General features: G+C 57.1%; 1 protein-coding gene across 2 annotated transcripts; it reads right to left on the bottom strand.

Moving 5' to 3' along the window:
• Positions 1-84: 84 nt before the first annotated feature.
• Positions 85-22248, bottom strand: TGIF1 (TGFB induced factor homeobox 1). Of its 2 annotated transcripts, XM_054164157.1 has the most exons (4): positions 22172-22248; positions 21639-21737; positions 4706-4929; positions 85-670 (listed from the first exon to the last, which is right to left on the bottom strand). In XM_054164157.1, the coding sequence occupies exons 2-4, from the start codon at positions 21652-21654 to the stop codon at positions 101-103; spliced, it is 810 nt and encodes a 269-aa protein (XP_054020132.1). In that variant the 5' UTR covers positions 21655-21737; positions 22172-22248; the 3' UTR covers positions 85-100. The 2 variants fall into 2 exon arrangements, with proteins under 2 accessions (XP_054020132.1, XP_054020133.1); XM_054164158.1 differs by lacking the exons at positions 21639-21737; positions 22172-22248 and adding an exon at positions 20266-20310.
• Between the last annotated feature and the right edge of the window lie 3937 nt (positions 22249-26185).

Raw genomic sequence — 26185 nt, 5'->3', positions numbered from 1 at the left:
CGGCGAGGGCCACGCAGCTTGGGAGATCCCTGCCTAGGAGGAAGGAGGAGGAGGAGGAGGAGAGGCAAAAAGGAAGGGGGAGGAATGGGGAGAGGAGGGTTCAGGCCATGAGTTTTGCCTGCAGCTCCATCTCTGCTGCCCGTTTGAGTGCAACGTCCACCAGGAGCTGGAAGCCGCTGAAGTCCTGGTTGAGGTCGGGAGGGGTGGGTGGAGGAGTGTTGAAGAGGCCGCTCTGGGCGGCCGAGCTGGGAGCCAGTCTGGAGGGGTCCTCCTGGGAGGACAGGCAGCTGTCTGTCAAGCTGGTGGGGGCCGGGGGCTGGGGCAGGTCCGTGGGCTGGCCGACATCAGCTGGCTGGCAGAAGTGGAAGGGATCCTTGAGGGCAGTCACAGTGGTGTGGCAGATGACGGAGGGCCGGGCCAGCAGCGCGCCCGGCGCCGGCTTGGCGGACGACAGAGTCTTGCCCAGCGCGGCGGCGGCCCCGGGCAGGAAGGAGGCCTCCTCCAGCAGGGGGATGTAGTTCTTGGTGCCCACGGCAGGCTCCACCAGCAGGCTGCCCTCGGGGAGCTTGGTGCCACGCCGCGAGATGGTGAACTGGTTGGGGTCTTTGCCGTCCTTCCTCAGCATGTCGGGCAGCAGCCGGCGCCGCGCGTTGATGAACCAGTTGCAGACCTGGGGACGCAAGCACAGACAGCTGAGGTCCTGCCTGCCTTCCACCTCCACCACCCAGCAGCGGCCCCAGCCAGCAGCAGCTTCCTTCTCATCCTGTGGGGAAGAGCTTCTCAGAAGCCATTCCTTCCTTCTTGTCACACCAGGTCAAGAACTCGCGCAACGCTCTGGGTTGGAAGGGACCCCAAAGGTGTCGTCCAGTTCCACCCCCCTGCCATGGGCAGGGACACCTCCCACCGGCCCAGGGTGCTCCAGGCCTCATCCAGCCTGGCCTTGAACACCTCCAGGGTGAGGACATCCACAGCTTCTCTACTGGAGAGAGTCCAATAGAGAGCTGAAAGGATGACAAAGGTACTGGAACATCTCTGCTATGGACACCGGATGCAAACAGAGGTTGTCCTGCTGGGAAGCAGCTTCATGGAGAAAAACCTCGGGAGTCCTAGTGGGCAGGAAGCTCCCCAAGGGCCAGCAGTGTGTCCTTCTGGCCAAGAAGGCTGATGGTCTTCTGGGGTGCATCAAGAAGAGTGTGGTCAGCAGGGCAAGGGAGGTTCTCCTGCCCCTCTGCTCTGCTGAGGCCACAGCTGTACTGCTGGGGGCAGCTCTGGGATCCCCAGCCCCAGAGGGGCAAAGAGCTGCTGGGGAGAGCCCAGGGCAGGCTGCAGAGCTGCTGAGGGGCCTGGAGCAGCTCTGGCAGCAGCAAAGGCTGAGAGCCCTGGGGCTGTGCAGCCTGCAGGAGAGCAGCCCCAGAGGGCAGCTGAGCAATGCTCAGCAAGAGCTGAAGGAGCTGTGGGGGGCAAGAGGCTGGGGCCAGGCTCTGCTGAGTGGTGCCCAGGGCCAGGCCAAGGGGCAGAGCCTGGAAGCCAGGAGGTGGCAGCTGAGCAGGAGGAGAAAGTGGTTTGGGGGGAGGCTGCTGGAGGCCTGGAGCAGGCTGCCCAGAGAGGTTGTGGAGTCTGCTGGGGTGGAGAGCTTCCAACCCCCCCTGGGCACTGTGCTGCTGGGCAAGCTGCTGGGGGGGCCCTGCTGCAGCAGGGCTTGGTCTGGGGCAGCTCCAGGGGTCCCTTCCCAGCCCTCCATTCCATGCTTTCCAGTTCTGTGCCACCACTGCAGTGGGAGATTAACGAATCCCTCCTAGCAACCCCAGAACAAAGGGAGCCCAACTGACAAGCCCTGGCACGCCTGGCCCGGGCCCTTCCCTCCTCCCTGAGGAACATCTGAAGGCTGCTCCGAGGCCAGGCAGGCTGCGTTCAGGGGTGAGCTCCTGAGCACACTCATTAAGCTGCTGCCATTGTTCCTCAGGCTGGGGTTAATCAGCAACAGCCCAAGCTTTGCTCCCCCCCCACTGCACAGCCACCCCTCCCAGCAGCAGTTACTGATTTTCCTTGTTCAACTGCCTGTGTCCACAGACATAACAGGAGTGACCTCACCGAAGGTTGGTCTTGTTTAAACATCAAACCAGCTTCCTGGCCCAGACAGCAGAGTCCTTAGACTTTGTTTTATTTTTATCCCCCTCCCCCCCCCCGTTTACTACATAAAAGGAGGTGCTCTTGAGGGCCTACCACAGAGGAACCTTCCTTTCACAGCCGCTTCCAGCCACACTTTCTACTAGGGGCTTTTCACCAGGGCTCCAAAGAGACCTTCTGGTGGCCTTGGAGCAGCTGAAAGGGCTCTGCAAGACAGCTGGGAGGGACATCTGACATGGGCTGGGAGCGACAGGATGTGGGGCAACGGCTTTGAGCTGCAGGAGACTGCAGAGGAGGAAGAAATTCTTGGCAGTGAGGGTGGGGAGAGGCTGGCACAGGTTGCCCAGGGAGGCTGTGGATGCCCCCTCCCTGGGGGTGTTCAAGGCCAGGATGGAGGGGGCCTTGAGCAAGCTGGGCTGGTGGGAGGGGTCCCTGCCCATTGGAGCTGGTGTCCATTAAGGTCCCTTCCAGCCCAACCCATTCTACAATCAATGAATCAATCCAAACAGCCCCAAAGCCCAGAGGAGCAGCTCAACGTTTAGCCTCTCTCAAAACCAAACCAGAGTTGACCCAAGCTCTCCTGCAGCAACCTTCTACCAGGTGGAAAGCAGCAGCTGGCAAGAGCTGCAACAGAAACCCAGCGTGGTGGGGTGGGCAAGGACCTCTGGAGCCCCCCCCCAGCCCGATCCCCTGCTCCAGCATCTTGCCCAGCACGGCTTGGAAGCTCTCCAGACAAGGAGACTCCAAGAGCTCTCCGGGCAGCCTGCTCCAGCACCCTCACTCCAAGCAAGTTTTCCACCAAAGATGAAGACAGAACAAGAGGGCACACTCTCAAACTGTGCCAGGGGACATTTAAGCTGCATGTTAGGAAGAAGTTCTTCCCTGGAAGAGTAATTGGCCCTTGGGATGTGCTGCCCAAGGAGGTGGTGGAGTCACCATCACTGGAGGGGTTCAAGAGGGGACTGGATGTGGCACTTGGAGCCATGGTTCAGTTAGTCAGGAGGTGTTGGGTGACAGCTTGGACTTGATGAGCTCTGAGGTCTTTTCCAACCTTACTGATTCTGTGATCCTAGGTGAAATCTGCCTGCACTGCAGGAAAGAGGTTGAGCTGCTGGAAGGTGTCCAGAGAAGGGCAACAAAGCTGGGGAGGGGTCTGGAGCACAGCCCTGGGAGGAGAGGCTGAGGGAGCTGGGGTTGCTTAGCCTGCAGAAGAGGAGGCTCAGGGGAGACCTTCTTGTTCTCCACAGCTCCCTGAAGGGAGGTTGGAGCCAGGTGGGGGTTGGGCTCTTCTGCCAGGCACCCAGCAGCAGAACAAGAGGCCACAGTCTCAAGCTGTGCCAGGGGAGGTTCAGGCTGGAGGTGAGGAGAAAGTTCTTCCCAGCAAGAGAGATTGGCCCTGGGGATGTGCTGCCCAGGGAGGTGGTGGAGTCCCCATCCCTGGTGGTGTTCAAGAGGGGATTGGATGTGGCCCTTGGAGCCATGCTTTAGTTAGTCAGGAGGTGTTGGGTGCCAGCTTGGACTGGATGCTCTCTGAGGTCTTTTCCAACCTGATTGATTCTGTGAATCAAGCATCCAAGAGATCCCAGAGCCTGGCTCCCAAGTGTCTCAGTGTGGAACCACACAAGGGTTTTACCTGGGAGAGACCCTTGAGGATCCTGCAGCCCAACCCTTACCTCAGCACGGCCAGGTCACCACCAGCACCACCTCTATTCTATCCCATTCCATTCCATCCTATCCCATTCCATTCCATCCTATCCCATTCCATTCCATCCTATCCCATCCCATGCCATCCTATCCCATCCCATGCCATCCTATCCCATTCCATTCCATCCTATCCTATCCCATTCCATCCTATCCTATCCCATTCCATCCCATCCTATCCCATTCCATTCCATGCCATCCTATCCCATTCCATGCCATCCTATCCCATTCCATTCCATTCCATCCTATCCTATCCCATTCCATTCCATCCCATTCCATGCCATCCTATCCCATTCCATGCCATCCTATCCCATTCCATTCCATTCCATCCTATCCTATCCCATTCCATTCCATCCTATCTTATCCCATTCCATCCCATCCTATCCCATTCCATTCCATCCTATCCTATCCCATCCCATTCCATTCCATCCTATCGCATTCCATTCCATCCTACCCTATCCTACCCTACCCCATCCCATCCTACCCTACCCCATCCCATCCCATCCTATCCTACCCTACCCTATCCTACCCTACCCCATCCCATCCTACCCTACCCCATCCCACCCCACCCTACCCTCTCCACCCCACGGCCCCCAGCACCACACCTCCACAGCTCTGAAACCCCCCCAGGCGTGGGGACTCCACCACTGCTCCAGGCAGCCTGGGCCAGGCCCGGACAACCCTTCTGGGGTCAGAAATTGTTCCTCATGGCCAACCTGAAGCTCCCCAAGCAAAACCTGAGGCCGTCTGCTCCGCTCCCGTCCCTCCCACGCCCCAGCTGGCCGCGGCCTGCAGCCTCGCCGGGGCGGGGGCGCGCGAGGAGGCGGCGGTGCGGGGGGCTGCCCAGGCCCAGGGCAGGCGGCCGCGGCGGCAGTACCTGCAGGGTGGAGAGGTGCGTCTGGCGGGAGAGCAGGGCCTTCTCCTGCTCGGAGGGGTAGGCGTTGTAGCGGTGCTCGTAGAGCCAGTCCCGCAGGATCTGCACCGACTCCTTGGGCAGGTTCCCGCGGCGCCGCCGCTTGCCCGCGCCCGCCGCCGACAGGTCCAGCGGCACCTCCATGGTGTCATCGTCCTCCGTGTCGCTGCCCGAGGCCGCGGCCACGCCTGCAGGGGGGACAGGGCGACAGCAGTCAGGGCAAGTCTCACGGCCTCACCGAGGTTGGAAGGCACCTCCAAGGTCATCGAGTCCAACCTGGCACCACAGAGCTCGTGACCAGACCGTGGCACCAAGGGCCACGTCCAATCCCCTCCTGAGCACCCCCAGGGCTGGGGACTCCACCACCTCCCTGGGCAGCACATCCCAAGGGCCAACAACTCTCTCGGTGAAGAACTTTCTCCTCACCTCCAGCTTGAACCTCCCCTGGCACAGCTTGAGACTGTGGCCTCTTGTTCTGCTGCTGGGTACCTGGGAGCAGAGCCCAACCCCCACCTGGCTCCAACCTCCCTTCAGGGAGTTGTAGAGAGCAAGAAGGTCTCCCCTGAGCCTCCTCTTCTGCAGGCTAAGCAACCCCAGCTCCCTCAGCCTCTCCTCACAGGGCTGTGCTCAAGGCCTCTCCCCAGCCTTGTTGCCCTTCTCTGGACACGTCCAAGTGTCTCAATGTCCTTCCTAAACTGAGGGGCCCAGAACTGGCCCAGGCCTGGGCCCAAGGGCAGCTCCTCCAGCCCCCCCCCAGGCGCAGGGGCAGCTCCTCCAGCCCCCCCGAGGCGCAGGGGCAGCTCCTCCAGCCCCCTCCAGGCACAGCTATCTCCTTCAATATCCCTAGAGAGTTCACTTCTGGGCTCCTCACTCCAAGAAGGACACTGAGGGGCTAGAGAGTGTCTGGAGAACAGCAGCAAAGCTGGGGAAGGGTCTGGAGAAGAGGGGTGGTGAAAAGCAGCTGAGGGAGCTGGGGGTGTTCAGTGTGGAGAAGAGGAGGCTGAGGGGAGACCTCACTGCTCTCTACAGCTCCCTGAAGGGAGGCTGGAGTCAGGTGGAGGTTGGGCTCTTCTCCAAAGAGCAAGTGATAGGACAAGAGGAAATGACCTCAAATTGCCCCAGGGGAGGTTTAGGTCGGACATGAGGAACAATTCCTACTCCAGAAGGGGTTGCCAAGTCCTGGCCCAGGCTGCCCAGGGCAGTGGTGGAGTCCCCATGCCTGGAGGGGTTTCCAAGCCCTGGAGATGTGGCACTAAGGGCCATGGTGCTCTCCATCTCCTCATCCCCCAGCCCAGACTGGTACCTCCTAAATCCTTCAACCACTCCTCTCCAGCACCCTTCTGGGCTCAGAAACTTTTCCCTCCATCACCTGTCCCCAGTGTGCCTCTTCCAGAGGAGGTTTGTCCTGCACCCCTGCCGAGCTGAACAAGCAGCAGTGGTGCCAGGGCCTGCTCTGCTCTGCAAGCCCTCAGCTCCTGCTTCCCCTGGCAACCTTTGGAATAGAATAAGATAGAATAGACCAGACCAGGTTGGAAAAGACCTTTGCAGATCATCATGCCCAACCTATCATCCAACACCACCTAATCAACTCAACCATGGATCAGCCCAGGTTGCTCTTTCCTTACAGGATCAGCATCAGAAGGATTCCTCAGACCCAGGGTGGCACCATGCCTTTGTTTCAGGTTTCCTTCTGCATAGTGGCCACTGACCAGCTTGCAGCACTTCCAGCTGTAGATGCATCTCAGCAGCTCCTTAGACCCAGTTTAAAGCCTGGAAGGACTGCAGGCTAACTGCCCAGGGAGGTGGTGGAGTCCCCATCATTGGAGGTGTTCAGGAGGAGACTTGATGGGGTGCTTGGTGCCATGGGTTAGTTGATTAGGTGGTGCTGGATTGGTTGATGGGTTGGACTTGATGATCTTGAAGGTCTCTTCCAACCTGGTCTATTCTATTCCATTCCATTCCATTCCAATCTATGTCTTTCATCCTAGAATTTCTGAAAGCCTCCAGTCTTCTGCAGGCTGGGCTGCTTTCACAGTCTCACCAAGGTTGGAAGAGACCTTGAGGATCATCAAGTCCAACCTGGCACCACAGACCTCATGGCTAGACCATGGCACCAAGTGCCACATCCAATCCCCTCTTGAACACCTCCAGAGACTGTGACTCCACCACCTCCCTGGGCAGCACATCCCAATGACTAATGACTCTGTGAAGAACTTTCTCCTCACCTCCAGCCTAAACTTTCCCTGGTGCAGCTTGAGACTGTGTCCTCTTGTTCTGCTGCTGGGTGCCTGGCAGAAGAGCCCAACCCCCACCTGGCTACAACCACCTTTCAGGGAGTTGCAGAGAGCAAGAAGGTCTCCCCTGAGCCTCCTCTTCTGCAGGCTAAGCAACCCCAGCTCCCTCAGCCTCTCCTCCCAGGGCTGTGCCCCAGACCCCTCTCCAGCTTTGTTGCCCTTCTCTGGACACCTTCCAGCAGCTCAACCTCTTTCCTGACCTGAGGAGCCCAGAGCTGGACACAGGACTCAAGGGGTGGCCTGAGCAGTGCTGAGCACAGGGCAGAAGGACTTCCCTGCTCCTGCTGGCCACACTCTGCCTGCTGCAGGCCAGGATGCCCTTGGCCTTCTTGGCCCCCTGGGCACACTGCTGGCTCCTGTTCAGCTGCTCTCCACCACTCCCCCCAGGTCCCTCTCTGCCTGGCTGCTCTCAGCCACTCTGCCCCCAGCCTGTAGCTCTGCCTGGGGTTGCTGTGGCCAAAGTGCATAGTGGACTTGTTGAATGCCATCCTGTTGGCCTCTGCCCAACTGTCCAGTCAGTCAAGGTCCCTCTGCAGAGCCCTTCTGCCCTCTAACTGACCAACATCTGCCCCCAGCTTGCTGTCAGCTGCACATTTCCTGCTGCTGGACTCCATCCCCTCCTCCAGATCATCAGTGAAGATATTGACCAGGCTAGGGCCCAGCACTGAGCCCTGGGGCACCCCACTGGTGCCTGGCTGCCAGCTGGCTGTGGCACCATTCACCACCACTCTCTGGGCTCAGCCCTCAGCCAGTTCCTAACCCAGCTCAGAGTGTTGTTCCATCCTTCCTTCATCTGCTCCACTCTCTCATGTTGCTCCTGAACAGTTAGGGAATGCCCCAAGCCTGTTGTTAGTTCTTTTCACTTCCAGAATCCCCAATCCTTTGACATAATTCCTGAACTTAAATCTTTGTCTTTATTTTATGTGGCCTAAAGATTTCCCTGTGCATCTTTAGCCCCTCAGGCCTTTCCAAACCTCTATTCCTAACCAAACTTTCACCTGCTCCTCTTACAAACCTTTCCTAAAGTTATCAATAAGGTTATTTTGCTGCAACACAAGTGATAGAATCAACCCAAGCACACAGAGTCAAGTTCTTGCACAGCCACCCTGTCATAATAACCCAGCCCCAACCCCCCCCAACCCAAAAACCCACTTGGAGAGATTGCTTTTATCTCCTGCATAGCTCCCACCTCACACCAAGGCTGCCCACATCTGCTGGCTGTGGAATGCATCCCACGCTTCTCCTCCAGGAGAAAAGGTCCCAAACAGAGAGGGCCCTGGGGGTGCTGATTGACAGCTGCCTAAACATGAGCCAGCAGTGTGCCCAGGGCAGCCAAGAAGGCCAAGAGCATCCTGGCCTGCAGCAGGCAGAGTGTGGCCAGCAGGAGCAGGGAAGTCCTTGTGCCCTGTGCTCAGCACTGCTCAGGCCACCCCTTGAGTCCTGTGTCCAGCTCTGGGCTCCTCAGGTCAGGAAAGAGGTTGAGCTGCTGGAAGGTGTCCAGAGAAGGGCAACAAAGCTGGGGAGGGGTCTGGAGCACAGCCCTGGGAGGAGAGGCTGAGGGAGCTGGGGTTGCTTATCCTGCAGAAGAGGAGGCTCAGGAGTGACCTCATTGCCCTCTCCAACTCCCTGAAGGGAGGTTGGAGCCAGGTGGGGGTTGGGCTCTGCTCCCAGGTACCCAGCAGCAGAACAAGAGGCCACAGTCTCAAGCTGTGCCAGGGGAGGTTCAGGCTGGAGGGGAGGAGAAAGTTCTTGCCAGCAAGAGAGATTGGCCCTGGGGATGTGCTGCCCAGGGAGGTGGTGGAGTCCCCAGCCCTGGAGGTGTTCAAGAGGGGATTGGATGTGGCACTTGGTGCCATGGTCTAGTCATGAGGTCTGTGGTGCCAGGTTGGACTCAATGATCCTCGAGGTCTCTTCCAACCTTGGTGATTCTGTGAAGGTCAATAAGGAAGGGCTGGAGACACCCAGCTCAAGCAAGGGGTCATGAATGGTTTCCTAACCTGCTGGGAGATGGAGCTTGTGGGTTTGACAGCTCCTTCCACATCTCTTGGTGCAGGCAGAAAGAGCAACACCACCAGACAGCATGTGGGGGGGGGGGGGGGGGAAAGCTGTGTCTGCCCCCACCTCTGGCAGGGCTTGCACTTGGGGCAGACACAAAAGAGGAGGAAAATGGCAAGAGTCAGGTGCCTGAGAGTCACCAGAGGAACTTCCTGAATCTAATTGCACTTTGAGTGCCAGCAAACCACAACCACTTCATCTCTGGCTGGGTTTGGTTGCTTTCCAGGGCACCACTTTGCATCCTGATGCCTTTCTTTTCCCCCTTCATCCTGGTGGTTTTCCTCTCACGTTTTCATAGGAGGAAATGTTCAGAGATTCATAGAATGGGGGGGAGGTAGGAATGGATCTCCAAGATCATCCAGTTAAAACCTCCTGCCATGCCCAGGGACACCTCTCAACCAGACTCAGCTGCTCAAGGCCTCATCCAACCTGGTCTCCCAGGCAGGAGGCAGCCACAGCCTCCCTGGGCAGCCTGGGCCAGAGGCTCAGCAGCCTCACACTGGAGAACTTCTTCCTCAGCTCCACTCTGCCCCTGCTCTGCCTCAGCTCCAAACCATTCCCCCTGGGCCTGGCTCCAGCCCCCCTCAGGAGCAGTTCCTCTGCAGCCTTCCTGCAGGATCCCTTCAGGTGCTGGCAGCAGCTCTGAGGAGCCCCTGGAGCCTTCTCCTCTGCAGGCTGCACAGCCCCAGCTCCCTCAGCCTGTGCTCCCAGCAGAGCTGCTCCAGCCCTGGCAGCATCTCTGTGGCCTCCTCTGGCCTCTCTCCAGCAGCTCTGTGTCCTTCTGCTGCTGGGGACAGCAGAGCTGGAGGCAGGCTTGGAGGGGAGGTCTGAGCAGGGCAGAGCCCAGGGGCAGAATCCCCTCTGCTGCCCTGCTGCCCACCCTGCTCTGGCTGCAGCCCAGCACACAGCTGCCTGAGGGCTGCAGGAGGCACTGCTGGGGAGCTGCTCAGCACCCAGCACCCCCAAGCCTCTTCCTTCAGGGCTGCTCCCAACCCACTCTGCCCCCAGCCTGGATCTGTGCCTGGGGCTGGCCTGACCCAGCTGCAGGACCTTGCACTGTGACTTGTTGAACCTCCTGCAGCTGGCACTGTGCCACTTCTCAAGCCTGTCAAGAGCCTTCTGGATGCCATCCCTGCCCTGGAGTCAGTCCCACAGCTTGGGGTCACACCGCAGCGCGGGAGGGCGACGCCGGGGGTGGGAGGGGGGAAATCAAATTCAACCAAGCTAATTAGTGTTAATTAGTTGAGAAAGGCTCAAATCCTGCCCCTTTGGCTGGAGAACGTTTTGGAGGCCTGCAAGGCAGTGAGGAAACAAATGGCAAAGCACAACACAGGAAAGCAGGAGTCTCACAAACCCTGGGGAGCTCCCAGGGAGATCCTGCTCCTCTGCAGCCAGCACCACACTCACTTCCCAGTGAAATCAGCTCCTGCTGGCAGGGACATCTCCTAGAAGCTCCAGAAGGGAAAACAAGTCCTTCCCCTTTCTGTGCTCTCAGACTGCTGGGGAGGGAGGAGGAGGAGGAGAAACTCGGGTCATTCATAACATCGAAACCAAACAAACCTCAAGAGCAAGAGGCAGCTAAAGGTCAGAAGTAAAAGGTTTTATGTGGGCAGCCAGCCAGAACTGTTGGAGGAAACAAAGTCAGCCCTAAAATAGGGGCTGGAGAGGGTCCAGGGAAGGGCGGCCAAGCTGGGGAAGGGGCTGGAGAAGAGGGCTGGGGAGGAGCAGCTGGGGTGTTTAGCCTGGAGAAGAGGAGGCTGAGGGGAGAGCTCATTGCTCTCTGCAGCTCCCTGAGAGGAGGCTGCAGGCAGGTGGGGGTTGGGCTCTGCTCCCAAGGGGCAAGAGGTAGGGCAAGAGGAACTGGCCTCAAGTTGCCCCAGGGCAGGCTTAGGTTGGACATCAGAAGAAACTTCTTGACTGAAAAGTTCTCCAAGCCTGGCCCAGGCTGCCCTGGGAGGTGGCTGAATCCCCATCCCTGGAGGTGTTCCCCGGAGGCAGAGCTGTGGTGCTGAGGGCCATGGGGCAGCCCCAAGCCTTGAGAGAGTGAGGGAATGGTTGGATCTGGGTGAGCTTGGAGGTCTTGTCCACCAAAACCCACTCTGTGACTCCATGACTCCTAAGCTCTTGAGTACTTCCCCAAGTAAAATCAGTGAAGGCATCCCCTGAACACCAAAGAAACCCCCTCCCCCAAAGCCCCACAACACAAAGTGAGTCTGGGGGTGGTGGGGCAAGCTCTCCTCACACCTGGGAAGGTGGAGCTGAGGAGGACCTCCACTCACCACTCCAAGCCAAGCTGCCGTGGTCTTCCTTCCCCCATGTACGAGTAGCTCAGGGGAGAGGCTGCCCCAGCACCCTCCAGATTAGTACAGACACTGACCTAACTTCCTTAAGCTTAGTGTAAGCTGCCCAACTGTGCTACAACTCGGTGCAGAGGTCGCCCCAACAGCCTTCAACTCAGTGTGAGCTGTCCCAACACCTTTTAGCTCAGGTTAGAGGTTGCCCCAACACCCTCCAGCTGCCAGCAGGTTGCCCAACCTTCCCTGCCTGTTGCTGAAGCACTTTCCCAGCAGGATGACCAAGCTGTGACTGGCCTGGCACAGTTCCTCCAGGAACTTACTCAGTATTGTTTCCATCCCCTGTGCTGCTGATTGATGTCAGCAGCCAAGCCTGCACTGACACACCACCACCAAGTTTCTCCTCTGATGATTAGCTCCATGAATTATCCAGTCAGGGCCCAGGAACAATGGGACAGGAGATAAGGTCCATGCAGTGTCAACAGGGTCTTAATTCATGGAGAAAGTATGGGAAGCTTGCATGCAAAACCATGCCCAGGAGCTGCTCTGGCACCCAGCACAGCTGCAGGGGAAGTCCTGTCACACAGCCCAGCCCCGAGGACAGGCCTTGCACCATCAAACCTTGAGGAGCACTTCTTTGGAACAAAGATCCTGCAGGGACAACACAATAGCTCATCACCAGCAGCTCAGCACCTTTAAACTGAATTTAAACCTGGCTGAGATAGCCCAGGGGAGGCTGCAGAGCTGCTGAGGGGCCTGGAGCAGCTCTGGCAGCAGCAAAGGCTGAGAGCCCTGGGGCTGAGCAGCCTGCAGGAGAGCAGCCCCAGAGGGCAGCTGAAGGAGCTGTGGGGGGCAAGAGGCTGGGGCCAGGCTCTGCTGAGTGGTGCCCAGGGACAGCACAAGGGGCAGAGCCTGGAAGCCAGGAGGTGGCAGCTGAGCAGGAGGAGAAAGTGGTTTGGGGGGAGGTTGCTGGAGGCCTGGAGCAGGCTGCCCAGAGAGGTTGTGGAGCCTGCTGGGGTGGAGAGCTTCCAACCCCCCCTGGGCACTGTGCTGCTGGGCAAGCTGCTGGGGGGGGCCCTGCTGGGGCAGGGCTTGGGCTGGGGCAGCTCCAGAGGTCCACCCCTCCATGCTAGAGTTTGTTGCTCCTCTGCAAGCCAACTCGTGCTGCCTTGGTTTTGCCCTGCAGAAGCAGTTTCTTTGTTTAGATGAAGTGTGTTTAGGAGGAGACATGAGAGAAGGAGACGAAGTAACTGAGGAGGCTGCTGCGGCTGCCCTGCTGGAGCAGTGGCTTGGGCTGGGGGAGCTCCACAGGTCCCTTCCAACTCCCAACAGCAAAAAACCACTGCTGGGACTGTTGCTGTCTTTCAGCCAAGAGAAGACGACCAGAAATGAGCAAAGCCTGCCTGGAAGCCAGCAGCCTGCAAATCCTTTCTGTGTTTGGCAAACAAGCCCTTGAGCCGCAGTCAAAGTCACCGCCTGCCGAACCGCCACCTACCTGGCCAGGAATGAGTCACCAGGCAGGCTGCCCTTTGCTCGTGTCACATCGATTGACACACTGAGTTAGTGACACACAAAGCTGCCTCTGCTCCAGCAGCAAGCTGCTAATCGCCTCTCCTCGCTGCCAGAGGCGCTGAAGCAGCGGCGCAGCGCAGCCCGGCAGCGGCGGAGCTCAGCCCAGCCGCGGAGCAGCGCAGCCCGGCAGCGGCGGAGCTCAGCCCAGCCGCGGAGCAGCGCAGCCCGGCAGCGGCGGAGCTCAGCCCAGCCGCGGAGCAGCGCAGCCCGGCAGTGGCAGAGCTCAGCCCGGCCGCGGAGCAGCGCAGCCCGGCAGTGGCGGAGCTCAGCCCAGCCGCGGAGCAGCGCAGCCCGGCAGTGGCAGAGCTCAGCCCAGCGCAGCCCGGCCGCGGCGGAGCTCAGCCCAGCGCAGCCCGGCCGCGGCGGAGCTCAGCCCGGCCCAGCCCGGCCGCGGAGCAGCGCAGCCCGGCCGCGGCAGAGCTCAGCCCAGCCCAGCCGCGGAGCAGCGCAGCCCGGCAGTGGCAGAGCTCAGCCCGGCCGCGGAGCAGCGCAGCCCGGCCGCGGAGCAGCGCAGCCCAGCGCGGAGCAGCCCAGCCCGGCAGTGGCAGAGCTCAGCCCAGCCCAGCCCAGCCGCGGAGCAGCGCAGCCCGGCAGTGGCAGAGCTCAGCCCAGCCCAGCCGCGGAGCAGCGCAGCCCGGCAGCGGCAGAGCTCAGCCCGGCCGCGGAGCAGCGCAGCCCGGCCGCGGCAGAGCTCAGCCCAGCCCAGCCGCGGAGCAGCGCAGCCCGACCGCGGCGGAGCTCAGCCCAGCCGCGGAGCAGCGCAGCCCGACCGCGGCGGAGCTCAGCCCAGCCCGGCCGCGGAGCAGCGCAGCCCGGCCGCGGCAGAGCTCAGCCCAGCCCAGCCGCGGAGCAGCGCAGCCCGGCAGTGGCAGAGCTCAGCCCGGCCGCGGAGCAGCGCAGCCCGGCCGCGGAGCAGCGCAGCCCGGCAGCCCCACAGGAAGCCGTGGTGGGACACGTCCTCCACTGTCCCAGCTGACAGCCCTTGGCAGGAGGCGCAGGAGCCACGTTGTGGCTGTCAAGGCTGTGTTTTCATCAAAGCTTTCCTGCTGATTACAGCCCAGCTTTGTTTCTCCTCTGCCTTGTGAGTAATCAGCCCATGCGCCGCTGGCTTCCTGTTCGAACAGGGCCCAACTGAAAGGAGCTGCTGGCCGGGCTCCATCCCGGCCTCGCTGCTATTTAACACCATCAATGAAGCCTGGTGGACACCACCAGCAACCCCCAGATGACCTCCTCACGTTATTTCATCTCCTTCTCTCATGTCTCCTCCTAAACACACTTCATCTAAACAGAGAAACTGCTTCTGCAGGGCAAAACCAAGGCAGCACGAGTTGGCTTGCAGAGGAGCAGCAAACCCTAGCATGGAGGGGTGGACATCTGGAGCCCCCCAAGCCCCTGCTCCAGCAGGGCCCCCCCAGCAGCTTGCCCAGCAGCACAGTGCCCAGGGGGGGTTGGAAGCTCTCCACCCCAGCAGACTCCACAACCTCTCTGGGCAGCCTGCTCCAGGCCTCCAGCAGCCTCCCCCCAAACCACTTTCTCCTCCTGCTCAGCTGCCACCTCCTGGCTTCCAGGCTCTGCCCCTTGGCCTGGCCCTGGGCACCACTCAGCAGAGCCTGGCCCCAGCCTCTTGCTCCCCCCAGCTCCTTCAGCTCTTGCTGAGCATTGCTCAGCTGCCCTCTGGGGCTGCTCTCCTGCAGGCTGCACAGCCCCAGGGCTCTCAGCCTTTGCTGCTGCCACAGCTGCTCCAGGCCCCTCAGCAGCTTTGGAGCAGAGTTCCTTGTGCTGCCACTGGGCACCACCATGGAAGAGCCTGGCACCTTCATCTGGACACCCACACCTCAGGTATTTGTAGACAAATGCCCCAGCACCACTCAGATGGCCAGCCCACACCACCAGTGTCCCACCAGCACCACTCAGCCCATGCTACCTATCACTTCAGAACTACTCCAGCAGCATTCCCTTCCTCACAGAGCAACTGTTGAGGTTGGAAGAGACCTCTGAGCTGATCAAGCCCAGCTGCTCACCTGGAGCTCACCATCCCACCATTGCTGTTGAGCCACCACCACCCCCCCCACACACATCCCTCAGCATCACAGCCATGCTACAGACATTTTTCCTACTCATACTCTACACTAGGACATGAAAACCATCCAGGACTGCTCAGCCTCAGCACATAGATGCATGAAGGTCTTCTAAACACCTCCAAGGATGGTGACTCCACCACCTCCCTGACAGCCTGGGCCAGTGCCTGAAGAACCCTTTCTATGAAGCCATTTTTCCTACTCTCCAACCTAAACGAATGACTTTCTCCTCCAGCTTCCCAGCTGGAGGTGTCCTACACCTCCTGAACATTCTGCTGCCCAAAACAAGACCTTAGAGAAGATCACACCTAGTCCAGGCTCAGCACCCAACTGCTAGCAGCTTGGCACAACTGGAGTAGAGCCATGACCAAAGCTGATCTCCAAAGAGCCTCCTGCTCCTGCAGAAGGAGAGGGGAGGCCAAAGTGCTTTAGGGAGGCTGAGCCTGTCAAACCAGATGAAAAACTTGGGCTGAGGGTCAGGACAAAACACCAACTTGTCCCACTGTGTGAAGAAGACTTTCCATCAAGGAGGAAGAGCAGCAGAAGCCCATTGCTGTTCAAAGCAGATCCAACAACCTTCTGACCAGAGAGGAGATGACCAAAACTCACTCCCAGCCTCCCCCACCCCGGGAGGCTCTCTGAACTTCCGAGGGGTTCAGAGATAAAGAGAAGCAGCTCCCACCTCCCAGCCCTGTATCTGCTGTAACCCAGCTTGAGGAAGACTCCCCCGCATGTCCCAACTTGAGCAGATGCCTGCCTGTGCTCCTCAGCAGCTCCTGGCCAGGCTCAGGCCCTTCCCTCTGATCCCTATCAGCTTATTAGCTGTAAATGAAACCATCCACACAGGAGCCCCCAGGGCTTTCAGACACAGGCTGGCAGCTATCAAAAACAGCACACCGAAAAACAACCTCCCCTCCCCCCAAACCAGCAGCCCCCCCCAAGCAGCCAAACGCTCCCCTAAACCGACAGACAACCCCCCAACAAACAAACAAACAACGCTCCCAAAGCCAAACAACCCCCCAAAAACCGAGGTCCTCCAAGACAACAGCTCCCTCAAAACACAGCCAAGCACTCCCCTAAACCAACAAATCCAGCCAAAAGCACAACTCCCCCCCAAACCAAACACCCTAAACTCAGCCAACCCCCCCAAACCCAAACTCCAAAACAAACCCCCCAAACCACAGCAACCCAAACTCAGCTCCCCCCAACCCCCCCAACCCCACAATGAACATCCCGAAGACAAACACCCCCAAAACACAGCAACCCTCCCCAACACCTCAAAGCCACCCCCCCAAAAAAATGACACCCCAAAACACCTCAAAGCCACAACCTCCATAACCACAACACCCCCCAAACACCTCCAAACTACCCCCCCAAAAACATAACAGCCCAAAACACCTCAAAGCCACAACCTCCATAACCACAACACCCCCCAAACCAAACACCTCAACCCCCCCAAACATAACAGCCCAAAACACCTCAAAGCCACAACCTCCATAACCACAACACCCCCCAAACCAAACACCTCAACCCCCCCAAAACATAACAGCCCAAAACACCTCAAAGCCACAACCCCATAACCACAACACCCCCCCAAACCAAACACCTCAATCCCCCAAAAAACATAACAGCCCAAAACACCTCAAGCCACAACCTCCATAACCACAACACCCCCCAAACCAAACACCTCAACCCCCCAAAACCTAACACCCCAAAACACCTCACAGCCACAACCTCCATAACCACAACACCCCCCCAAACCAAACACCTCAATCCCCCAAAAAACATAACAGCCCAAAACACCTCAAAGCCACAACCTCCATAACCACAACACCCCCCAAACCAAACACCTCAACCCCCCAAAACCTAACACCCCAAAACACCTCACAGCCACAACCTCCATAACCACAACACCCCCCAAACCAAACACCTCGACCTCCCCAAAACACCTCAAAGCTACAACCTCCATAACCACAACACCCCCCAAACCAAACACCTCAACCCCCCCAAAACACCTCAAAGCTACAACCTCCATAACCACAACACCCCCCAAACCAAACACCTCCATAACCACAACACCCCCCAAACACCTCACCCCCCCAAAAAAACATAACACCCCCAAACACCTCAAAGCCACAGCCTCCATAACAACACCCCCAAAAAAACCCTAACACCCCAAAACACCTCACAGCCACAACCTCCATAACCACAACACCCCCCAAAAAAACCTAACACCCCAAAACACCTCAAAGCTACAACCTCCATAACCACAACACCCCCCAAACCAAACACCTCAACCCCCCAAAACACCTCAAAGCTACAACCTCCATAACCACAACACCCCCCAAAACCAAACACCTCCATAACCACAACACCCCCCAAACACCTCACCTCCCCAAAAAACATAACACCCCCAAACACCTCAAAGCCACAGCCTCCATAACCACAACACCCCCCAAAAAAACCTAACACCCCAAAACACCTCACAGCCACAACCTCCATAACCACAACACCCCCTCAACCCAAACACCTCCAAACCACAACCTCCCTCACAACACCACCCCCCCAGACCACAACACCAAACACCTCCAAACCACCACCAACCCCCCCCAAAAGCACAACACCACCCCCCAAAAAAGCACAAATCGCCCAAACCCCACAACCATCCCCCTAAAACAGCCTCTCAGCACAACCCAACCAACCAAACAACATGAAGACCAACCACGAAAAGAAATCCCCCCGATACCAAAGGAGCTAAAATATCATGTGAATTTCACCCCCCCCAAAAGAAATCAAACACCAACACCCCCTTCCCCCCCCCCCCAAAAAATCGCACACAGCCCAAACAATAAACCAACCCCCAAACCCCAAGCCCTTTTTCCTCCAAGCTGAAGCATTGAGGAACCAGGTTGTTTCCCCCTGTTGCACAACCTGCACACTTCGTCGGTGCTAAACCGTCCGGATTTGGGGCTCTGATTGCACGAACCAGCCAGATTTGGAGCTCTGACTCCAGCAGGCAGCCAGCTCGGGAGTTAAGAGTCTTTAATTGGGGGTTTTTTCCCCCCCCACACTCCCCCCTTTTCCAAGGTGCTTTTCCTGGGACAGCAAGCAGAGAGAGTCCTGCAACAAAGTCACTCTTTGAGAACTTCTGGAAGCGCTCCTCAGATGCCAGGTCACGAGTAGCTACAAGCCCAACCTTTCGCGAAACAAAGGCACCCCCTGGCCCTAATTTCAAAGTTCCCTTCTGTGTCTCCACCCCTTTTAATTCCTGCCATGCAAGCCTCCCCTCCTCCGCAGCCCACGGCCCCCTCTTCTCTCTCTGAAGTTGTCTCTCCTCAGCCTGTCACCCCTCATTGTTCCCATTGTTCCGGCCCCCAGCTCAGCCCTGGTGTCGTCCCCCCCGCTCTGCCAGGCGCACACAAAGCCCTACACATGGACACCTCGGAGCGACGTCAGCGCTTTTCACCCTGCAGTTTGCAGGAGTTTGGTGTCTCAGCAGCTGCCCTGGGGGGTGGGGGGGGTGAGAGGAGAAAAGGGGAGGGGGGGAGCAGCTCGAACAATGGGAGCGAGCAGCAGGAAACCAGCTCCACCACTGCTGTGCAAACAGGGAGCGCTGGAATGTCCTAAAAATAACTGCGCTGGGTTCGGGTACAGCGAGGGGGGGAAAGACGGGGCAAAGAAAGAGAAGGGGAGACGGGAAAAGAGGGGGGGGGGGGGAAAAAAGGGGGGGGAGAGAAAGAAAAAAGAAAAAAGGGGGAAGAAAGAAAGAAAAACAGAAAGAAAAAAGAAAAAGAGAGAGGGGGAAAAAAAAAAGAAAAAGGGAAAGAAAGGGAAAAAAAAGGAAAGAAAGACAGAAAGAAAGATAAAAAGGGAAAGAAGGAAAGACAGAAAGAAAAAAGAAAAGAGGGAAAGAAAGACAGAAAGAAAAGAGGGAAAGACGGAAAGAGAGAAAGAGAAAGAAAAAAAAAAGCAAAAGGGAAAGAAGGAAAGAATAAAAGAAAAAAAAAGTGAAATAAATAAAAAAGAAAAAAGTGAACTAAAGAAAGAAAAAAAGAAAAAAGGTAATGAAAAAATAAAAAAGGTAAGGAAAAAAGAAAAAAGGGAAGGAAAAAAGAAAAAAGGGAAGGAAAAAAGAAAAAAGGGAAGGAAAAAAGAAAAAATTGAAGGGAAGGAAAAAAGAAAAAAGGGAGAAGAAAAAAGAAAGAAAAAAAGAAAAAAGGGAAGGAAAAAGAAAAAAGGGAAGGAAAAAAGAAAAAAGGGAAGGAAAAAAGAAAAAAGGGAAGGAAAAAAGAAAAAAGGCAAGGAAAAAAGAAAAAAGGGAAGGAAAAAAAGAAAAAAAGGGAAGGAAAAAAGAAAAAAGGGAAGGAAAAAAGAAAAAAGGGAAGGAAAAAAGAAAAAAGGGAAGGAAAAAAGAAAAAAAAGGAAGGAAAAAAGAAAAAAGGGAAAGAAAAAAGAAAAAAGGGAAAAGAAAAAGAAAAAAGGGAAAGAAAAAAGAAAAAAGGGAAAGAAAAAAGAAAAAAGGGAAATAAAAAAGGGAAAGAAAAAAGAAAAAAGGGAAAGAAAAAAGAAAAAAGGGAAAGAAAAAGGGAAAGAAAAAAGAAAAAGGGAAAGAAAAAGGGAAAGAAAAAGGAAAATGGAAAGAAAAAGAAAAAGGAAAGAAAAAGAAAAAGGAAAGAAAAAGAAAAAGGAAAGAAAAAGGAAAGAAAGAAAAAGGAAAGAAAAAAAAGGAAAGAAAGGAAAAAAAGGAAAGAAAGAAAAAAAAAGGAAAGAAAGAAAAAAAAAGGAAAGAAAGAAAGAAAAAAGAAAAAGGAAAGAAAAAGAAAAAAGGAAAGAAAGAAAAACTGAAAGAAAGGAAAAAAAAGAAGGGAAAGAAAGGAAAAAAGAAAAAAGAAAAAGGGAAGGAAAGAAAGAAAAAAGAAAAAGGGAAGAAAGGAAAAAAGAAAAAAGAAAAAGGGAAGGAAAGAAAGAAAAAAGAAAAAGGGAAAGAGAAAGAAAAAAGAAAAAGGGAAAGAAAAAAGGGGGGAAGAAAGAAAAACAGAAAAGCAAGGGGGGGCAAGGAAAAGAAGGAAAACTGAGGAAAAAAAGATGAAAAGATAAAAGTTTTTTATAAAAAAGGAAAAAGATAATTTGGGGGGGGGGTAAAAAAAAAAAAAAAAAAAAAAAAAAAAAGAAGAAGAAGGAAGCCAGAGGCGCACAAGAGCCCCCCCGTCCCGTTTGCAATCTCGTCGTACCTCGGGGGGCCGAGCCCCTCCGCCGTGCCGCCCGGCTGCCTGCGGAGCACGCCGCGATCAAGCGCCCTGCAAAGCTAACCCCAAACTTCAGCTTTCGGGGCTCCATGCCCCTGCGTGCCTGCCCCTGCCGAGCGGGGGGCGCTTCCACGGGGCCGCTCCGGGGGGTGGGGGCTCACCTCCCCTCCCCCCCCCAGCATTAGCGCATCGCATCTCCCGACATGTGCGTTAATTACTGCAGGGCCATTAACGAGGAGCGGGGCTGCTCTGCACGGAGCCGCAGGAATGTGTTGGGGGGGGTTGGAAAAGAAACAGCCCAACTCCAGCGCGCTGAACATGCGCACTTCTTACCGCTCCCCGCTCTCAGACCCTCCACTTTTGGGTCATTTAATGGGGGGGGGGGGGGGGGGGGGGCCTTTTTTAATGCAACACACCACCACCACCACCACCCCCCCCCGCTCAGGCTGGCGCTGGGCGAATCGCGACAGAGAGCAGGAGTCGCGACTGAAGTTGTAACAGCTCGTCCCGCGCCTTTGTGGCCGAGCCGCGATTGAAAAGCGATTTAAAAAGCACTTTAAAACCCCACGGGGGCAAAGTTTTCGGTCTGGGAATTGACACAAAGAAAACTTTGAAGAAGCCTTCTTTTGGGGAGGGGGCGAGGGAGGGAAAAAAATCTCACCCCCCCTCTTCCTCCTTTGAACCTCCAGCCGAAACTTTTGCACTTTAGGGTGTTTTGGGGTTGTTTTGGTTGGGGTGGTTTTTTCTATTCCTCCCCTTCTTTTAAAGGGATAAAGAGAAGGGAAATGAAGCCAACTTGAATCAAAACAAGGCAGCTGAAAGTCAAGATGAGCTTTGGGACACCACCACCACCCCCTCCCCCGTTTCTCACAAGCCGCCCCCACCCCCAGCCCCAACGTGTTCACTGCGAACAAAGAGTCAGCGGAGCTGGGCCGGGGGGGGGGGTTGCCCCAAGTTGGGACCACCCCCCACACGCGACCCCCCCCCCCCCCCCCCTTTTGCTTGGTGGGCAAACAGACAAAAAAACGATTATGGGGAGGGCAGGGGAGGGGGCTCAACAAAAAGAGAACGCGAAACCCCCTAAAGTTGCGGTAGGCACAAAGAGGGCGGCTTTGGGCATGTTTTTGACAGGGAGCCAGCGAGGCGGCTGCTCAGACAACAGCCCCGCGTGTTTTGTCTGGGAGAGAAGCATCCACTGCCATCTTCCCTGGCAGGGGGGGGACACTGCGAAGGGCTTACAAGGAAAACAAGACTCCGTCTGGCTTGGCAACACCACCCCCCCCACCCCCCAGCCCGAGCTGTGCCCGTGCAGAGGGTATCTGGGGATCCCCGCTGCCTCCCCCCGCCTCCCCAGCTACCTTTTTTACTTTTCATCTCGATCGCCGGACAGATCCAAGTTTTCCTTCCCCGTTGTTGTCGGGCGCTGCTCCCCCCCTTGCAACTCGGCAGCGAGGAGGCTGAGGAGGGAGAGCACGGTGATGGTGATGAAGCAGCTCGGAGCCAGGCGCCTGTCAGCGGGAGCCGCAGGGCTCTTTGCCGTTACCCCCAGCCCCGGGAGGATGAGGATGGCGGGGTTTATTCCGGTATGGCCGCAGCTGTGGTAGGTTTTTTTTCCGTTCCTCGCCCCCCCCGCTCCCTCCCCAGCACACTCACACACACACACGGTCCCTTTGTTCCTCTCCACCGGCCCCGGTTGCTTAAAGTGAGGAGAAGCCCGAGAGGGAAAGGTGCAGGGCGGCCGCCTCCCCCCAGCGAGTAACCCGGCGATGCACTGGCACTCGCCGCTGCCTCCTCCTCCTCTCCCTTCTCTCTCCTCCCCTCCCGGCTCTGTCAGACGGGGAGGGACGGCGGAGTAAAACGGGAGGGGGTGTGTGTGTGTGTTTGCTCGTACCCGCTTGTTGCTGCGGGGACAGAACGGCGGTGGAGGGCTTGGGGGTTGGGGAAGAAATCTTCCGTGCCTCCTCCCGCTCCTCGGCTTTCTTCCAAGCAGACGTTTGATCATTAAACTGGAAGGAGAAGGGAGGGAAAAAGGAGCAGGGAGGAGGAAGAAGCGGGGGGGGGGGGGGGGGAATTTTGACAGCTGCCCTTGACTAGCCTCCTCCTGTTGCTGCCGGATGAACCACCCACTCCTTCACTCTCAATAGAGAGGAGAAGAAAGGAGGGTCCCTAGGGCTGGAGAAGGAGCGGGGCCCCCTCCCCAGTTCTGCTTGACGTCGTGGGGCATGCATAACCTCCTCCCTCCCCTCCCGTAGCACTAAACACCCCCAGGGGTAGCTCCTTACACACACACACCCTCCCATAGCACTAAACACCCCCGGGGCCAGCTCCTTACACACACACCCCCCAGCAGTAAACACCCCCAGGGCCAGCTCCTCAGACCCCCTTTCCTAGCCCCCCTCCTCCCCCGGTTTCTGGGGGTTGTTTTGGTTTCTGGTTCCTTAGAGGTCGGGGTGCTTTTTTGTTTGTTTTGGTTTGGTTTTGGTTTAACCACCCCTCGCCCAGGTGGGATTTATTCGCTGTGAAAAACCCAACCCAGCCCAGTAGAATCTCCGGAGTTTGGCGCCTTGTAGCAAGAGTTTTATTTTCCTGCGGGATGGATGGGGAGGGACTGGGATCTCCCAGCTGCTCTTTTCCCGGGGGGGGGGGGGGGGAAGGAAATAACGCCCCCCTCCCCCAAACCCCGCACCGGCTCCCCCCACCGCTTCCCCCCTCCCCAAAGCCCCTCGGAGCGGAATTCCACGCGGAAAGGGATTTGTTTTGGGGGGCGGGGGTGGGTGGCTGGAAAGCCGCGGCAAGCCGCTGCGGGCTGTATTTGTGTTGCTGCCGCACCGCCACGTGTTGAGCTGCCGGAGGAGGAGCGGGGGCCTGAGGACGTGGTGCGGCCGAGCCCCCTTCGCCCCTCCAGCCATGCGGGGAGCAGCTCGGCTGCACGGCGCAGGAGGAAGCGGCGGCGGCGCTGCTTTAACGACAAATCCCCCCCCCCCCCCCCCCCCCCCCCCCCCACCCCCCCCCCCCCCCCCCCCCCCGAGGACCCCGTAACTATTTTGATGTGGCGGCATTACAAGCAGGGATCAAACGGCCGCGATCGCCCGGGGCGGGGGGGTGGGATGTGTGTGCGGGGAGCGAGCTCGGCTCGGTGCCGGTGGCTTGGGGGGGGTCCTAACTCGGCGCTGGCCTCGCGTGTGTGTGCCACCCACCCCCAGGGGGGGCTCCGGCTGGGTGCTGAGGGCGGGGGGGGGGGCTCGCGGCGCGGCCGCGCGGGGTCCTCTCCCGCCCGCCCTCAGCCCGCCCTTTCCTGCCCTCAGGCCGCTTTCCCGCCCTCGGGGGCCGCCGTGCCTTGTTGCGGGCTGCCCTCGGGCCTGCCCGGGCGGCCTGAGGGAGCTGGGGGGGTGTGGGTGTTACGGGTGGCTGTGTGTGCGCGGAGCGGGCCGGGCCGGGCCTGTTCCCGGCTGTTGCGTGCGGGGTGGTTGCCTTTCCACCACCCCCCCCCGCCCCCTTTCCTCCTCTCCTGTTTTGTTTCTCTGGCTGGAAGTGCCGCTTCCCAGCTGGGAGGGCTGACGCCTCGCACTGCTGGGTGGTGTTTGCTTGCGTTGTGGGGTTGTGTTGGTTTGGTTTTTTTTTTTTTTTTCCTCTCTCCCTTCCTTCTCCTCAGCGTCCGGGCCGAGGCTCCTGCCAAAAAAGCAAAATAAAAGTCGTGAGGGAAGTTAACAAAAGAGACGTCAGAGGCGGCTGGAGAGCTCTCCCCGCGCCGCCGCCGCCGCCGCCGCCTCACGCTCGCTCGCTTGTCCCGGGGGCTGCTGCGCGGCCGGGCCGCAGGCTCTGCTCCCTGCCTTTTGCTCTCCTGTTCCCTGGGACACTCCCCCCCCCCCTCCCCCCCCGCCTCGTTTTACTGCCCCCCCATCTCTTTTTTGCCCCCCTCCCCTTTTTTTCTTGCCCCCCTTTACTTTTCCCCAACCCCCTTTTTGCCCCATTTCCCCTTTTTTGGCCCCTTTTTGCCCCTTTCCCTCCCCATCTTTGATCCTTCCAGTTTTGCCCCCTCCCCTTTTTTTCTTGCCTCCTTTTTGCCCCATTTCCCCCTTTTTTGCCCCCCTTTTTCCCATTTCTATCCTCTCAGTTTTGCCCCGTCCCCTTTTTTTTTCTTGCCCCCTTTACCTTTCCTTCCCACCCCCTTTTTTCTTCCCCTTTTTTGCCCCATTTCCCCCTTTTTTCCCCCATTTCCCCTTTTTTTGCCCCATTTCCCCCTTTTTTGCCCCCCTTTTTCCCATTTCTATCATCTCATTTTTGCCCCCTCCCCTTTTTTTTCTTGCCCCCTTTACCTTTCCTTCCCACCCCCTTTTTTCTTCCCCTTTTTTGCCCCATTTCCTTTTTCCCCCCCTTTTACCCATTTTTATCCTCTCATTTTTGCCCCCTCCCCTTTTTTTTTCTTGCCCCCTTTACCTTTCCTTCCCACCCCCTTTTTTCTTCCCCTTTTTTGCCCCATTTCCCCTTCCCCCCCCCTTTTGCCTATTTCTAGCCTCTCATTTTTGCCCCCTCCCCTTTTTTTCTCTTGCCCCCTTTACCTTTCCTTCCCACCCCCTTTTTTCTTCCCCTTTTTTGCCCCATTTCCCCTCTTTTTTTCCCCTTTTGCTCCTTTCCCTCCCCATTTTTGATCCTCTCGGTTTTCCCTTCTTTCTTGTCCCCCTTTGCCTTCCCCCCCTTTTTTCTTCCTATTTTCTATTTGCCCCCCCCCTTTATTTCCCCTTTTTCCCCTTTTGCCCATTTCCCTCCCCATTTTTGATCCTCTCATTTTCACCCCCTCCCCTTTCTTCTTGCCCCCTTTTCCTTTCCTTCCCCCCCTTTTTTCCTTCCCCTTTTTGCCCCCTTTATTTCCTTTTGCCTCTTTGCCTCCCCCTCCCCATTTTTATCCTCTCATTTTTGCCCCACTCCCTTTTTTTCTCACCCCCCTTTTCCTTCCCCCCTTTCTTCTCTTTTCGCCCCCCCTTTATTTCCCCTTTTTCCCCTTTCCCTCCCCATTTTTGATCCTCTCATGTTCACCCCCTCCCCTTTCTTCTTGCCCCCCTTTTCCTTTCCTTCCCCCCCCTTTTTTCCTTCCCCTTTTTGCCCCCCTTTATTTCTTTTTGCCTCTTTCCCTCCCCATTTTTATCCTCTCATTTTTGCCCCACTCCCCTTTTTTCTTGGCCTCCTTTTCCTTTTCCACCTCCCTTTTTCCTTCCCCTTTTTGCCCCACCTTATGCCCCTATTTTCCCCCTTTCTCCCCCCCCCTTTTTCTTTGCCTTTTCCCCCCTCTCTCCCTCCCTGTTTTTTTCTCCCTTCCCCCCTCTGTTTCTTTTGCTTCTCCCTTTCTGTTGTCTTCCTCCCCCCGTTTTGTTTCCTTTCTGTTTCTCCTCCCCCTCCCCCGTTTTAGATCTCTCCTTTCCCCGTGTCTTTTGTTTTCCTTGGAGGCTGGTGTGGGTTGGGTTTTCATCCGTGGGGTTTGGGCTGGTCTGGGTTTGTTGTTCTTCAGCAAGGTCACATTTCTGAGGAGGAAGAAAATAAACTTTTCTTTTCCCCTTGATCTGGGGCTCTGTTTTTAAGGGTGGCAGAGCCATCCCTTCCAGCTCTGCTGGGCTGTGGGGTCCCAGGAATGGTGACTGCAGTACCTCAGGCCCCTCTACAAACTGTGTCACAGACCAGTGGAACTGTTTGGGTGGGAAAAGCCCTCTGGGATCATCCAGTCCAACCCCACCCCGGCCATCAAATCACGTCCTCAGGGGCTGTGGCCACAGGTTCTTGAGCACCTGCAGGGATGGTGACTCCACCACCTCCCTGGGCAGCCTCTGCCAGTCCATGGCCTCTCGTGCAGCACAGAAATTGTTTCTCCTGTCCAACTTGAACCTCCCCTGGCACAACTTCAGGCCACCTTACC

This window comes from Dryobates pubescens, chromosome 9 (assembly GCF_014839835.1).
Source record: "Dryobates pubescens isolate bDryPub1 chromosome 9, bDryPub1.pri, whole genome shotgun sequence".
Classification (NCBI taxonomy): domain Eukaryota; kingdom Metazoa; phylum Chordata; class Aves; order Piciformes; family Picidae; genus Dryobates; species Dryobates pubescens.
Note: the sequence above shows the minus strand (reverse complement) of the source record. Positions and strands in the feature narration are given on the sequence as shown.

Bases quoted from the DNA above. Each gene is read 5' to 3' on its own strand.
- TGIF1 (XM_054164157.1), bottom strand. The intron at 671-4,705 runs GTACTGCCGCCG...TTGCGTCCCCAG, and splicing joins CGCACCTCTCCACCCTGCAG to GTCTGCAACTGGTTCATCAA.